This window comes from Gasterosteus aculeatus, chromosome 7, assembly GCF_964276395.1.
Source record: "Gasterosteus aculeatus chromosome 7, fGasAcu3.hap1.1, whole genome shotgun sequence".
NCBI lineage: Eukaryota > Metazoa > Chordata > Actinopteri > Perciformes > Gasterosteidae > Gasterosteus > Gasterosteus aculeatus.
In genome coordinates, this window is record NC_135694.1 from 8514549 (window position 1) to 8529055 (window position 14507).

Here is a 14507-nt window from a genome sequence, read left to right on the forward strand (position 1 = left end):
TTCTGCTTCTGTGTTGCTGAAGCTATGATTAATATTTATATGAGCATGGATTATTCATGAACGTGTCCAATTCAAAATGTCATTTTTTATTGGAACTTTAACTATGAAGAATCCTAAAAATTAAACCTTTTTTTATGTGAACATGTGCCTGCAATTATTCTGGAGGCTCATTTTCTATTTAAAGATTAATTCAATATAGCATCTGTCTTATTCTTTGGCAGACAGATGCGTTTGTCTGCCGAAGAACGCGTCGGTCGGGGTGCGTTCAGGTTTGTTACAGCTGGGAAGATCAAATACAAGGTCAGGAAATAAGGTTGATTAGCAAGTGTCGTATTACTGTACAACTCTGTCCTCTGTACTAGCACTACATCTGTGCCAAACTCTTCATAATAATCTTGATTTTTTTTTTTACGCCATCTGCTGCTGTCAGTCTATGCCGGCCTTAAAGTTTACATACTGAGGCATTAAAAAGAAAGTGATTCCAAAAATATCACAGCTCTGCATTTCCAATGAAGACCATGTGATACCGTCAACCAGGAGAGACAATGCAACTGTGGGTCAGACCTTAAAAATAAAAGCTGAGTAATTTTTTTTTTTTTTTAATACTGCTCTACTTCTCAGTGCACACAATCTATCCTACCTAGGTGTCTTCCGTCTCTAACCTCGGCTTCTTATTCCTGCTCTGTAGGCTCCGTTCAAAGGAGATAAGGAATAGAAAGCTCTAATATGCCTGTGCCCTTCATTTTCTCCTTGGATGCTTCCTTTTTGTTCACAAACAGCCATCAGTCTCAAATGTGTTCCTCATCATCATCATCATCATCCTCCTCATCGTCTCGGCTCCTTGAGCTCTTCCACAGTCCATTTCCTCCTCTCTTAGTCCTGACCTTAAGACTCCACTCATCTCTCCTTCTGCTCTCCTTTAGGGGGGAAAATAAAAGCTTGTGTTACTGTACAATGCGAGGACGTTTGCATGCGCGTATGACCCCTGCCCTCTCCTGTTGGCACAGAGCAGTTTCCATAGCGCCGCCACGGCTTCAGTTCTCGTCGGTGTGTCGATGCCACTGGCGCATCTGCCATTCACTAAGTCGCTGACCTTGTCACGGCCCTCGGCTAATAATTTATTCATTGGTCATCGTGTCCCATCTTTTTTCCATGTAGATTGTGTTTGGTTCATCCATTTTGCATGGTAATGGAGGGAGAGGAGCGTGCGGGGCTTGTCGCTGTGTTGACACATTGCATAGCTCAACTGCGTGGCCAAATGGCAGGGGGGGGGGGGGGGGGGAGTAGTGCTTGAGAGGTAGGAAAAGGAGAAGGGGGGAGGAATGTACATTATTTTAATACGAGTGGTATACGACTGCAGGGGGACCTCAAGTGAGAAAATAGGTGGCAAGAAACACTGCTTAAATCCTTTAAATGGAAAGGTCAGCTGCTATTCCACTGCTGCTCGCAGATTTGATGATAAAGAACTATAAAGTGCAGGCAGCCATTTCCACAGTGAGTAGTCGTGCACCCTGAAAGTGAGAAGGCCACATAATGAGGATGTTATCGGGATAAGGTGTATGTTTTCTGCATCTCCAAATCAGGTTTGGATTGAATATGTATGCAAATTGAAACATCAATGTTTCCTCTGAATGTGGTAATTCATCAGTTTAATGTTGAAGTAAAACATTTGGTCTGATCACCGAGCCACATTAACTGTTAATGAACTCAAATATCTATACCCTGGGGGGATTAATTAATGGAGCCAAATGCACAAGAAACAAATGTGCGTGCAAAACACAACCATTTGTTTCTCTCCCTCGTTCAGAAGAGACAGATGATTGTTTGATTGGAAAAGCCACCGGTGCGCCTCCAATCCAATCGCATCCAGCGACTCGAACAACATCGGCGGCAGGCTGAAACGGCACTATTTTATTCACGGCATCCATCACAAGGCATGAGAAGGTAAAAAAAAAAAAAAAAGAAAGGTGTAAGAAACCAGAGGGTCTCTGAAATGCATTGCTTTCCAAATGCAGTAGATTTGAATAATGCCATTGATCAGTTGCTCCGGCCTGCTTGGAGCAGATTCCTGACATGCCACCAAAGGACATTGTACGTAACTTCGGATTTCTTGATGTTTTTTTCCGACTTATCTGCAACGTTAAAGAATTAATATCACCCGTTTGGCCCTCAAGCAGAATCCTCCTCCGCGTTTAGCAGTCTCGGCTCCAGAACCAAACATAACTCAGCCTTAGCCACTGAGCCCCCCCAAGGCTTTTCAGGAACCTTGCTCTGCGCAGGTCAAAATCACCATCATCTCTCAACATTATCTTTAGCACACACGGTTTGATTCGTTTTTCTTTCTGATGAATGGCCGCGGAATTCTCTTGTAACCTTGTTTTAACTAATGGCCGATTTCTAGTGTTTCAAAGTGGCTTTCAATAACATGTAATTGTATGTAAAGCACTACCTGACACCGTTAGGGACAAAGACAGCCAACAGATGGGGCAAGAAGAAACACATCTAAGGAGGAGTTTGGAGAATTATAGTGGGGAGAAAAAAAAAGCAAGAGGGGGGGCTGAGGGGTATGGAGTGTAGACCGTACAGGGTGAAGGGCAAAAGGACCTGACGGCAAAAAGCATCCAGGGATCAGATCTCATCAACGAAGGAGCGATTTGTAGAGACACAATGAGAAATGGCAAAAATACATGCGCGGGATATGGGCCTATGGATGGTTACACACACACACACACACACACACACACAGACAGATTTGTGTCTTCTCATGTGTGAACACTGTCAAAAGAAATCACGTGTCCACTCGCACAAAAGACACACTCACCAGTTAGAGCATTTACCAAAAAAAATAAATCAATTTTGATTGGTGGATCCGATTGACTCCTGAATTCCTCTTTCTCAATTAATGGGCTGGCTACAAAAAATTAGAAATAAATACAATAAATTAATTGTTTGCTATTCATCTTCATCCTGCAAGAAATAAGTCAAGCTCTATTTACAATCCCCTCACATCCCAAGCGCTATTAAACTCCCTATTTCAGGCTGCGGCCGACATGAAACATAAAACATGGCCTTCAATTTTTGGTGAAACTCTTGATATGGATTTGGGGACAATGACGTGTCCAGAGAGCTAGCGCGTCTTGCTGTTAAACGTACTATGAAAGGTATATTCACGGTTTGTCAACTAAAAGCAATGTTATGACTCACTCTTGGTGTCATAACGTTGACTTTATGCTACATTTGTACTGCTGTCAAAGTATTGCTGTTAAAATGGGGAAAAGAACATGGCTGGACAGCTGGCTTGTGGTGTTAGGAAACTCCTACCAGAGAGAACATTCCATTTTGGCAACGTGTTTAATTTCACTGTGCTTAAGTTCAGTGGGATAATGCCCTTTGAGGTGCGCATTATCAGGAATGCATTGATCACAGAGGTGACCGTCCGCCGCATGTCGTCAATTCTACCCCACTACTCGTTGAGCATTAGCCCTAACATTTTCACCCGCCTGCAGGCCGCCCCCCGCTGAGTCATGCATAACCATGAACTCAGGGAAATCTCATCGTCCCACTCGCAAACCTTACAGGGAAATGTGCTTTTATAATTACAGCCATGACCGCCACTATTCTTATCAATGTGAGAGACCCATGATTCAAGAACTGGAAGAGCTCTGCAGCTGTGATCACATGGGCACCAAGACGTGGACCTTCAGTTATCTCCCCTGACCATGAAGCTTTTCTAGGAAATCAGTTTGTGACGTGGCGGAGATGATACTGATGATAATGATACTGATGGTACTATAAATACCGCCGAAAATCAAACGCTTTGCTTTGAGCGGATGTATTCTTCAATCCCTAGTTCATCTAGGAAGAATACTCACGTTTTGCACGATTAGAGAAATAGATTATGTTGCGTATATAATAGTTTAATACGCCTAGTCGGGATCTGACATTTTACTACTCTATTTAATTACTCCACAATTTCTCCATCTAAAAAGGAAAAGCCAATGCAACATCTCAGTGATGCAAAAAAACAACAAAAAAAGGTTATTTTACTGGCAAAGTATTCCGCTTACTGTTAAACTGGAAATGGTTTATTCTCTATTAAAAAGGGGGGGGGGGGGGGGGTACGTTCAGCAGTCCCTTGGAGAAAGCCCTTAATTTAGTGCAACATTTGAAAGTTTTTTTAGGATTGTATATGTGCTGCCTTTAGCTAAAAACCACATTGTGGTTATAGTTTATGTTTAATGCCATTGACCAGCAATCCCAAAACAAATGGGCCACATGTTTGGCACGACAAACAGTATCTAGTCTTGATCGAGTTGTCTTTCCACCAGACTTGCAAATGCACATTCCTGCCACGTCATTTCAGCCTGCAGACTTCCTCCAGACTTTGCGAGTCACGTGTCAAGAGGAGAATCGTCACAACTCCCTGCACGCGTGCTCTCCCTGACCTCGCTACAGCAGAGGCCTTTGAGTCATTTCAAGACGAACCCTACCTCGATCCTTCCCGTGTCCGGTTGGAAGCCCCTGGACGGGTCTTCTGTAGTCACGCGGCACTGGATGGCGCAGCCGTTCACCCGGATTTTGTCTTGCTTGAGGCCCAGTTCTGGCAGGCTGCGGCCCTCACACACGTGCAGCTGTGCATGCACCAGGTCCACACTGTTGGAGAGAGAGAGGAGGAAGGAGGCGATGCGGTGAATGAAATGATTGATTGAAGGCCGTAACATGTTGGGATTAGCCCTTCATTTCACTTTATGTCACGGAGAATATTTTTTCTGCTTAGAGAAAGACTTAAAGATCAGTAGGGCCATTCATTAAAATACAAGCATCTCAAGATATTCTTCGCCTCAAACCACAATGAGGGGGGTTTGAGTCTGCAGTTGGTGCGAGGATTGTTTTTCCCAGCACAACTCATTTGAACAAATGAAACCAAGATGCGTGACAAATAATCCCACATGGATACCTTCGTAGGAGAACCAAAGTCAATTAAAATGAAGTTATTATTTGAGGTTTCTGAAACACTGGCCCCTGGGAAAAGCTCTATACAAAAATACTATTCTATATATAAAAGCACAAAGAGCGGCATAACTTTTGTTCGATTGGTCTGCTTCTCAATTAAATCGCTCCTTGGGTTTGTGAGAAAGTCAAAGCAAAATACCTGTTTTCTGGCCTTAAAGAGTAACCGTTTAGCTTGCACTAAATGAAACTGGCTTTCATTATTTAATTATCTGTCGAGCACTTTGTGACACCATTAAGGCCCTAAAAAAAAAAAAAAAAGATACGGCAGCAGGGAGAGGAAGAGTGAGACACTTGAACTACTGTCGCTCCGCTGTACGCCAACTAGTCAAGTGGCATCCAATAGATGGTCGTATGAAATTGTCTAATGGTGCAGATGTGTCGGGACTGACTTAACATCTAAAAAACAAGAGAACAACAGGAGGCTGGTTGACCGTCTAGAGGGTAAAAAGGACCCAAAGGAAAAAGGATGCAGGGAGCCAGAACTAATCAACTAATGAACCACCAAAACGGCATTTGATTAGAAATTAGTACGTGTGCTCAATATTTCAGCTCCCTAGAGATGTAGATCGGTGTTTTTCTAGTCCTAAAAAGCAGAGTCTCTGCTTGCATGAGCAATCTACACGTGGGACGGCGTCAAACAGATCAATCTGAAGCACGTTAGTGACTGATGAAAATCTACGCCGCAGTATGGCAGTACAATGCAAATGTGTCGGGGCAAATGAATCAAGCCGGTGTTACTCGGTTGAAGTGAGTAGACCTCCGCCTGCGAGAGGCAGCGTGCTGATGAACTGTGAGGGTCCATCATGGCATTAGACAGCAACGCAGAGACTTCCATCTGCAAAACCAATTCACTGCTCGGATACAAAAGTGAGGGGGAAAAAAAAAATAAGTTATTGGGTGCTTAATCCATCTTTATTATATTTCGAAAGGTAATGAAAAAAGATGTAGCCTATTCAAAATGATGTCCAAGAACAAATAAATGTGAGAACCAGTAAAATACAGTTTGGCCGGTGCCACAGTGTACTTTACTGTCACAGTACATTTTATTGTTTGAAAACATCATACAAATATGAATGCATTATGCAAATATGCAATATTAGAAAGAATTTAAATAGGAGAGGGACATGGAGACGGCATTTCTGTTTCCATGAGTCGTAAGCTCATCTCTATGTATTTATTTAAATGTGAAGCTCAAATGAGAATTGCCGTGTTAATCTTTATGACCTCACACAATCAAAAAAAGCAGAGCCAAAAATGTATGAGCACTTCGTCATGGTTGTTCTGTGGGTCCATTTTAAATGCGGCAGTGGACGACACAAAGGGGCCGGGAAACATAATTCCTTAAATGGCTCCGTACAAATCCGCTGCCAAAGAGATGCGCACTGAAGACCACTGGGAAGCCTCGGCGCCTTCGGAGAGAGAACGAGAGGCGGTTCGGCATGCACATTAGGAAGCAAGTTCGGTGTTTGGACACCGTCTTGGCTTCCGTCTCCTCAACGTCTCAATTAGCCGGTATCCACATTCTGGCCAAACAGAAGGACAATTATGCATCCGCCTGGTGAAAAACGTGTTGCTGGAATAAGCAGATGCGATCTCGATAACTCTGAGGCGCCAACGTCATGTTTTCTGTTACACTCTCACGAATATGTGGGTATTCCTGAAATGAGTCACATGGTCTATGCCCCCAGCAGCAGTTCTGGGAACGATTCAGTTAGCCGCTTGTTTCCAGACTCCGATTAGTTTATCGTCTTTGTGGTGGTCCAACACGTTGTCGGCCCCCCTGAGGCCTCTGCAAGGAAAAGTACCTTTTCTGCCTCTTTAGTCTGAAATGTGTCGCTGCCAAGAGATAAACGTTTGAGCATTAAGTGACCGGATGTGCTCAGCGCAAATCATCCCATCGTGCATTTACTCTCGTCGATTAGATTCCATCATTTAGACCAAACTTTAACATTCAGTTGGGTGACATGTCGTGCAGAAGAACATCCTGGTATTTTCTGCCTACTGCGTGCGAAAAAAATGTTGGGACAGATTTTTTCTGGCATCAGCACGGTAGTATGGAAATATAAGCGCACATCAGGGCAGCCATAAAAGAAACAAAAGCTGAAATACGGTTTTCCACCATCATTTCATAATCATCATTTGTAAAAAACAAAGTAATGTGAAAATGGGGGACATTTGTTTGTACTAAAAGTTCACTTTGCCCAAATCCTTTCATATATTGTACATAAGCAAGAACACATTTCCTGAACAATTGGCATCCATGCATGGACTGTTTCAAGTTAGTCCTAGTTTCTTTTTCGTGGCATAATTCCACTTTGAAAACATAAGGCAACACCGATTGAATGAGGACCCTCGATGGTTTACAGAATTGACTGTATACTAATTTCACTCACACAAATTAAAGAGCCTGCAGCAATGTATGTCCCTCAGCGCAGCTAGCTACATCATTAAAGTCCCGGCTACCATTAGCAAGTCCCACACAAAAAGGCAGAGCAGCGCAGGAAGAGGACGGAGGTGGAACACCTTCAGCGATCGGAGGAGTGGAAATTGTTCCGCAGGACATCCGTATGCTCAGAACACAGAGGGCTTATTAACTGAAGAGCGTGAGGAGGGTTGACCCGAAGCCAGACGGCACCTCCATCAACGGGGATCGACCCGTATGCATTACTACGCCCGAGCACCAGCTTTTCTAATCGGATATTGTGACAGTAGAAGTCCCCCATACTAAAAATGTGTTTTGGAAGTAAACTACAGAGAAGGTGAAGGTGATGGTGATAGAAGAGGTTTTATTGGATTGGAAAGTCCAAATGAAAACAAAGTAATTTGACGACGTAAAAAAAGCAACAAAAAAAAAAAAAAGACAATGACAAAGGGTTTTCCAAAACTCAGAGCGCAAATTCTTACAATTCAGTTTTATAAATATCTAAGACAGAGTTATATTATCCTGGAAAAAGAGTTCCAAAAAGATAGTTGTTAAAGAAATTGAACTTGTAAAATGACTCCTGCGGATTCTTAAATTAAATCTTAAATTGATGTGGGCCTCCACTTCCTTCAACTTTGTCCTCCTTTTGTACTTACCGTGTAAATACCCATTAAGCAATGGGCACACGGCTGACTTACATGGCAGTTTAATTACATTTTGCCTGCAGCCCCAACAACCAAGAAGTACTCCTGAGCTGCAGCGCTGCCCGGCCCACTGGCCTGCTCTGTGTCAATTAGTTGGTGAAAATTTGATTAAAAAGAAACTTATTTAGTAATATGCCGGACGTAAGCACAATATAAACTAAAATAATAAGGTCTTTAAAGTGGTTTTGAATAAGGCCCCACGTAGAGTGCAAGGTTTCCAGATCACAATTACGCACTAATGCAAAGCCTGCCTTAAGGCGCTTGTCATTTCAGGTAATATTGAGGTTTGGCAGTGCAGATCACCCAAAATTGGGAAACAATCTAGTCACAAGCCAAGTGGAAAATCCATCTCCTTTTCCTGTTATGCTAAGAGCCCAGGAAATTCAAGGTAATTAACATTTTACTGAGGCCTTGCTTGGTTTTCATGGTCACCAAAATTAACATAATTAAATCATTCATCAAAGATATATTGATTGTTAATGTTTCTCAAGCGCCTTTCCCTTTCTTTGGAATGGTGGAATTATTCATGAATTTGCGCATTCACACCATTATCGCCCCTCTAAACCAACACATCCAAGCACCGGAAACGTGTCAATTCCTATCTTTCAACTTTAGTTTCTTTTATTGTTCCTACTGAGGCCTTGTTTTGGCTCACTTTGAGGTCCCAATGTGTCGAAGGTATGAACTCATTCTTTATTTACTGACAATGCTCGAGTATGCACAACGGTTTTAAAATGCCAGGCGTAATATAGCATGTCTCCTCTCCAGCCTGGCATCTCTGACTGCTCGCCCCTGACTTTACGTCTTCTCAATAGCTGCCAAGTTGATATTTGATCCCTGACAATTTAGAAGAAAAATGGAAAGAAACCCCCACAAGTGTCAGAGAATATAAGACTACACACAGTGCGTGTGAAATTCTGTCAGTGCCTCCACCTGCAGCCAAGTAAATCTCTTTCTATCTGGTGCTCCTGTCTATTTCACAACCTGATACTGCTTGGCTTGCTTGTAAAATATCTTGCATTTGCTTTCTGGTAAAATCAGCAACCCGCCAAACGGATAAACGGGGGCTCAATTAATTCCCAGCTCAGCGTTGGTTACATTCTTGTAAGCACTATATTAGCAAGATTCTACGTCGGCACCTGAAAAGTCCTCATCCCTGGTACACATTTCTTAAATCAATGACAATAGAGCTGGTCTTAACAGTCTAACGTATACACGCCCGACAGAGCAACATAAATATCTGTTCAACATGTAACGTTCGATAACTGCCTCTCTTTTACACAAAGACCTCCATCCCTGAGTGGGGCTTGCCTTTGTTAAACCATAAAATCAGTCAAACAGAACATCCACAGCAGAGTTGTGTTTAACTCAGCATCACCTGGGTTCATGTGGCTATTGAAGGAAACGTGTGACAAGCATTTGGGGTTTTGAATCAATAATCTTGGCCACGCCATTTTTTCTGCAGTAAACTGAACTAGTAGGACGGGCTGGGAACTGAACATGGTGATGAACTCTGTTATTGTGATCAAAGGTTTATGAAAGCTTTGCATTTCGGCTAATCAATCGGTTGCAGCACCTCATTTTGGGAACAGACGACACCAAATGAACTAGAAGAACGAACTGAGCCTTCTGTATGCTAGAAATTAGAGTTTAGCTTCATCTTATTCATTATTAACAAGCTGCTAGCCCAGCTGGACCAACTGAACCAAGATGTATAATTTCTGACAATTTTTGTTATAATTGGTGTTAATATATGCCTTTCAAAATTGCTGCTATGCTTATGTCGAAAGGGCGAACATGCATTTAAAAAGAAAGAATTTACATTGCACTTTACAAAAAACTGCAGCAGTACTGTGGGTCATCTCAAGAGTAAATGAGGGTTTTCATTCAAATTCAGTGATATTAAAATGAACTACCGTGTCCGCTCAGAGTTATGCAGGGGGGGATTGCTGGGGTTTAGGAGATCAGAGCAGAGGATGTATAATGTCCTGACCGCAGAGAAGTTGAACGACCTGCAAACTCGTCTCAAGAACGTTCGCCAAAAGTGCGTACACGACGCACAGAGTACCTGAGAAAGCACTCGTGACACATACACACACACGCACGCTCGCTGGAGCCGGCGTGACATCGGCGCTGAACACGGAAAACTCATCAGCCCGATGCTCGCCACAACCAGAGCAGCGTTAAAGGCGAGCACACAAACCCGGTCTCAATCTGTCACATGTGCCAACCCACCCACACCCCCCCACCCACACCCACACCCCCACACACACAGCCACACCCCCACACACACAGCCCAAGCGAGTACTAATTGCATATCATTTTCAGTCGTTTCACTCGGAGCTCGTTTAGGGAGAAGAGGGTGGCTGCACGCCCAGAACTAACAGGGGTGGAGGGAAAGAGCGAGCGGGAAAAGGATCTAGTGAGCAGAGGAAGGCAGCTTGTTGTGGCTGCAAGAGATGAAGAAAAATGACAGTCAGATGAGGCACATATTATATTCTGTAACTGTGGAGCTGCACAAGGATGGGGGAGATGAGAGATAAATGAACAGAAGAGACACAATGACAGCCGTACGTGAGGTGGATCAAAAGCCGGATGGGAAAAAGAGAGCAAGTGGGAAAAACACGAGTGTGGAATAGACTTGGACTCGCTCAGAGGGGACAAAAGGAACCACGGCAATGAGGTGGCGGGAAAGCAGCGGGAGTGGAAGGCAGAGAGAGGGAGGGGGGGGTGGGTGTTAGGACGGGACTGGGAGGGAGGGACGGAAGGACGGCAAAGATAAACGCGACAGTGGGACAGGATGGGATGAATGGAGGCGGGAGGGAGGAAGGCTGGAATGAGATACTAACCAAAGAAGAATTTTGAGAGGCACAAGGGAGTAAGAGGAGCTCAAAGCAATAGCTCAACATCAGGGGACAAAATGCTTAAGCACCGACTGGGTGAGAGATGGACTGTTACCACTCGGGTGCGTGCTGAAAAGGTAGCAGCAGCCTGGAGTCGGTTAGCATAAAGACTGGCAAAAGGAAGACCGAGCAAGCCTGCTGGAGAGAGGGAGGGAAGGAGGAGAGGAACTTGGGTGTATTGCAAGGAGAAATGACCCTCACAGCAAAAGGATGCAAAGAGCAGCACACCTGAGAGGTAACTGGAAAATATGATCAAGCCTATTTTATTCCCCTGCCGTTTCATAATTTCAGCCTCGACCTCTCCTTGCTAGGAGAGCACTCCTTCCTAGCAATGATTCTCTCCCTCATCTTCTGCTTCCATGTTCTCTGCTCCTTTCATCTTCCATTGTCTGCAGCTCCCCATGTGGCCTCCAAATGTGTAGCACTTACTCCTTTTGAAGTGAACACTTGATTCTTCTAACTTCGCTTGAGCGTAACTCGCTGCTGTATCGGGGTGTGTGTGTGTGTAATATATATATATATATATATATATATATATATATATATATATATATATATATATATATATATTCATTCGGGTGTGTTCTCGCTCGTATGAAACGCATCTCTGGTAAATACATTTTTTCAAGATGGCTTCGGGGTATAGTGGTAAAGAGCAAGGCTGAAATGCATTTCCCATTTCAGTCAAACTAACGCAGACTCTTGTCCCCCAAATGTGAGGAAATGTAACACACACACACACACACACACACACACACTAATAGAAACATAGCCAACGTGCTTCCAGGTGGGGCCTGCAGGAATGGCAATGTAGAACACAGGAGGATAACTGAGAAAGCGTTTGGGGGTAGAAGGGAAAAGGATGGATGAACACAAACAAAGAACAGTAGCAATCAAAAAGGATTAGGAGAAAAATGGCACCAGGGAGAAATAAAAGGGCTAACATTAGAAAAAATAAAGACAAAACTGAGTTGGAGTAAAGTGTGAAGGACGGATGGAAAAGACAAATAAGGCTGGTAAATGGAGCGAGAGAGAATATGAATATGGTTTCGCCGCAGAAGACGGGCAGGTGGAAGGTGGCAAGGAGGAAGGCGTCGAGCCTCCCATCCGGTTTTTGGATGAATTTCATCAGATGCTTTTGGACAGCAAACAACAGAAATAGAAGCCGCCTGCTGAGGGAGGAGAGGAAATAAGTTTTGAATCATTGTGACACGAGGATACGATTTTGACACCAATTGGACGACACACGAAAACAAGATCCAATCCAATATTGGATTTCCTCTCCTTTTCAGCCCTCATTTTCTCAGGCCTCACTCAGTCCATTAATTAATTCCTGCCCCCTTTGTTACGGCGCGGACCGAGGAGTGAAGCAAGGAATGGGAAATGACTCTGGCATCCAGGAACGAGATGGAGGGGGCCGATAGGAGAAAAAGAGACTAACAGAAATGAAACTATTGAGGCAAACCGATCACAACACGATAACATCCTTTTCCCAAAGTATAAATAAGTATTCTACAAGTAAGGAAAATACTCTTCTCATTAGCTAGTTCTATTCAGTCATTGAAGCAGCAACACCATGGCCCACTTACTCTTACTACTTTAAAGTCATTAGTGAAGTGACCTGCTGAGGGGAAGTGGAATGAGAAACATTCCGTCTGCTTGCTCCGCCACATGGTCGGCCACACCTGGATTAATCAATCACTGGGACCGTGGAATGATTCTACGGCTGTTTGGTGATCAATGAATCAGCTAAACACCGGCGTCACGCTGTATTTCACAGCGCGTTAATATTTAGCAACGGCCTTTCAGCATCTGAACACCCGGTTCGGGATCTCCGCGGGAGGCGTGACCTTCAAGGTTTCCACCGCACGCGGGAGGCAGATTTACGTCCCCCGAGTGATTCATTCCCCTATTTACGTTGAACTCGCATCTCGTGTCTGGGGTCCGCGGACCACCACGTTTCAAGGCCCTCTCGGGAACCCGGCATGAGTGAGCACTCTGCCACATAAGCTGTAAATTGGCGGATCAAATTGATGTGTCCCAGGGAGAGTTCCAAGACTCCATGCTGGTTGATTAAACTTAGATATTGACCCGACGTCAGTCTCAACACCTCGATAACAGCGCTCACAATTCGGAGCCGGGTTTGAAAATGAAACCCTGCCGTGTACTTTAGGATCAGATTATAAACGGTTGGGGGAAGAAAAAAAAATGGAACTGGATCCACACGCAGCCTTTTCGAGACGCTGCAGCGCTTTCTTGTGGTCAAAGTGGAAAGCTCGACCGGGTCCACAGAGAGCTCAAACAGAGAACAGAGTTTGTGAAGTGGGTTTCACTTTGGAGGACAGACCGTAGTCCCACGAGTCCACTTTCAGACATGCATGTGTTGAGCCTAGTTTATGCTTCCGCGTTTTCACAGCGACGCAGACGCAAGACCGCCTTGCGCGCCCCCCCACAAAGTTGTGGAGGAAAATACGGGACAGATGTGTCCGCGATGAAAAGCAGCAGTGGCAATGCACGGGGCAATAAAGTCTATGATAAATAAATAAACAAACCAACAACTTCCACACACAAAGATGCGACTCTCTAGGTCGTCTTCAACAAAAACACGTTTCTCCACCTGATATTCTGGAGGTGAATTGCTCTGCAACACACGCAAGACTGTTTGAACCATGAATTGAAACGAGTGCGTCGACGCAGACGCAGAAGCATGCGCCAGCCTTCATTCCTGTCACCTCGCAGAGTATCAAACTACACACACTGGTCTCTGCGGCACGTATCATCGCGTCAAGCACCGTGGGGACTGGAAGGTTATTTTCAAACACTTATTAAATGCTTCCGCTATTAATAAGTTAATCAACTCCTCAAACGTGATCTTTTTTTTGTTACTGGGGGAGGTGTCTCTGCCTCTAAAACCTCAAAGGGAAGCGTTCAAGCAATTTGTTCAAAAATTAAGAAAACCAAATAAAAGTTTACAAATGAATTTCACTACATTTAAAAAAATAACCAATTATTCGCTGGCCCTTTAGATCAGATGAACTACATCTCAGCTAGAGGTCCGTTCCATCGGGATTTGAATTTCATTTATGCAGAGCACAAGCTTGCATGAAGGTCCACATACGACATCAACAAAACTAATAAAACACACAGAAATACACACACACACACACACAAATGCAGAAGCCCATATAGGCCTGATAAAATGCAATCCAAGTTCTCTCATTCGGAAAATTGCACAGTGCAAGTCACAAACAGAAAAAGAGGGAGGCCAGATAAATAAGTTCGTACACACACACTCATATTTGTGCATCCGCACCCATGAGTACATGTGGAGTTAAAAATGCATCAGCAGACACACTGCACATTTGGCAGATGCCCACAAAGCCAGCCAACCAGCAGGGCATGTATGCAACGCGTAAAACACAACATGCCCATAATGCACACGTGGAATAGGCGCACATACAGACG

The 14507-nt window shown here is 44.0% G+C and overlaps 1 protein-coding gene across 2 annotated transcripts in view; it reads right to left on the reverse strand.

The window, feature by feature from the left end:
* The window catches only part of pcxb (pyruvate carboxylase b), a 202432-nt gene that overhangs the window by 136253 nt on the left and 51672 nt on the right, over positions 1 to 14507 (reverse strand). For both annotated transcript variants that reach the window (XM_078106395.1, XM_040182101.2), the window contains one exon: positions 4491 to 4653. In XM_078106395.1, coding sequence (XP_077962521.1) covers positions 4491 to 4653 — 163 coding nt within the window. The remainder of the gene's footprint in view (positions 1 to 4490; positions 4654 to 14507) is intronic.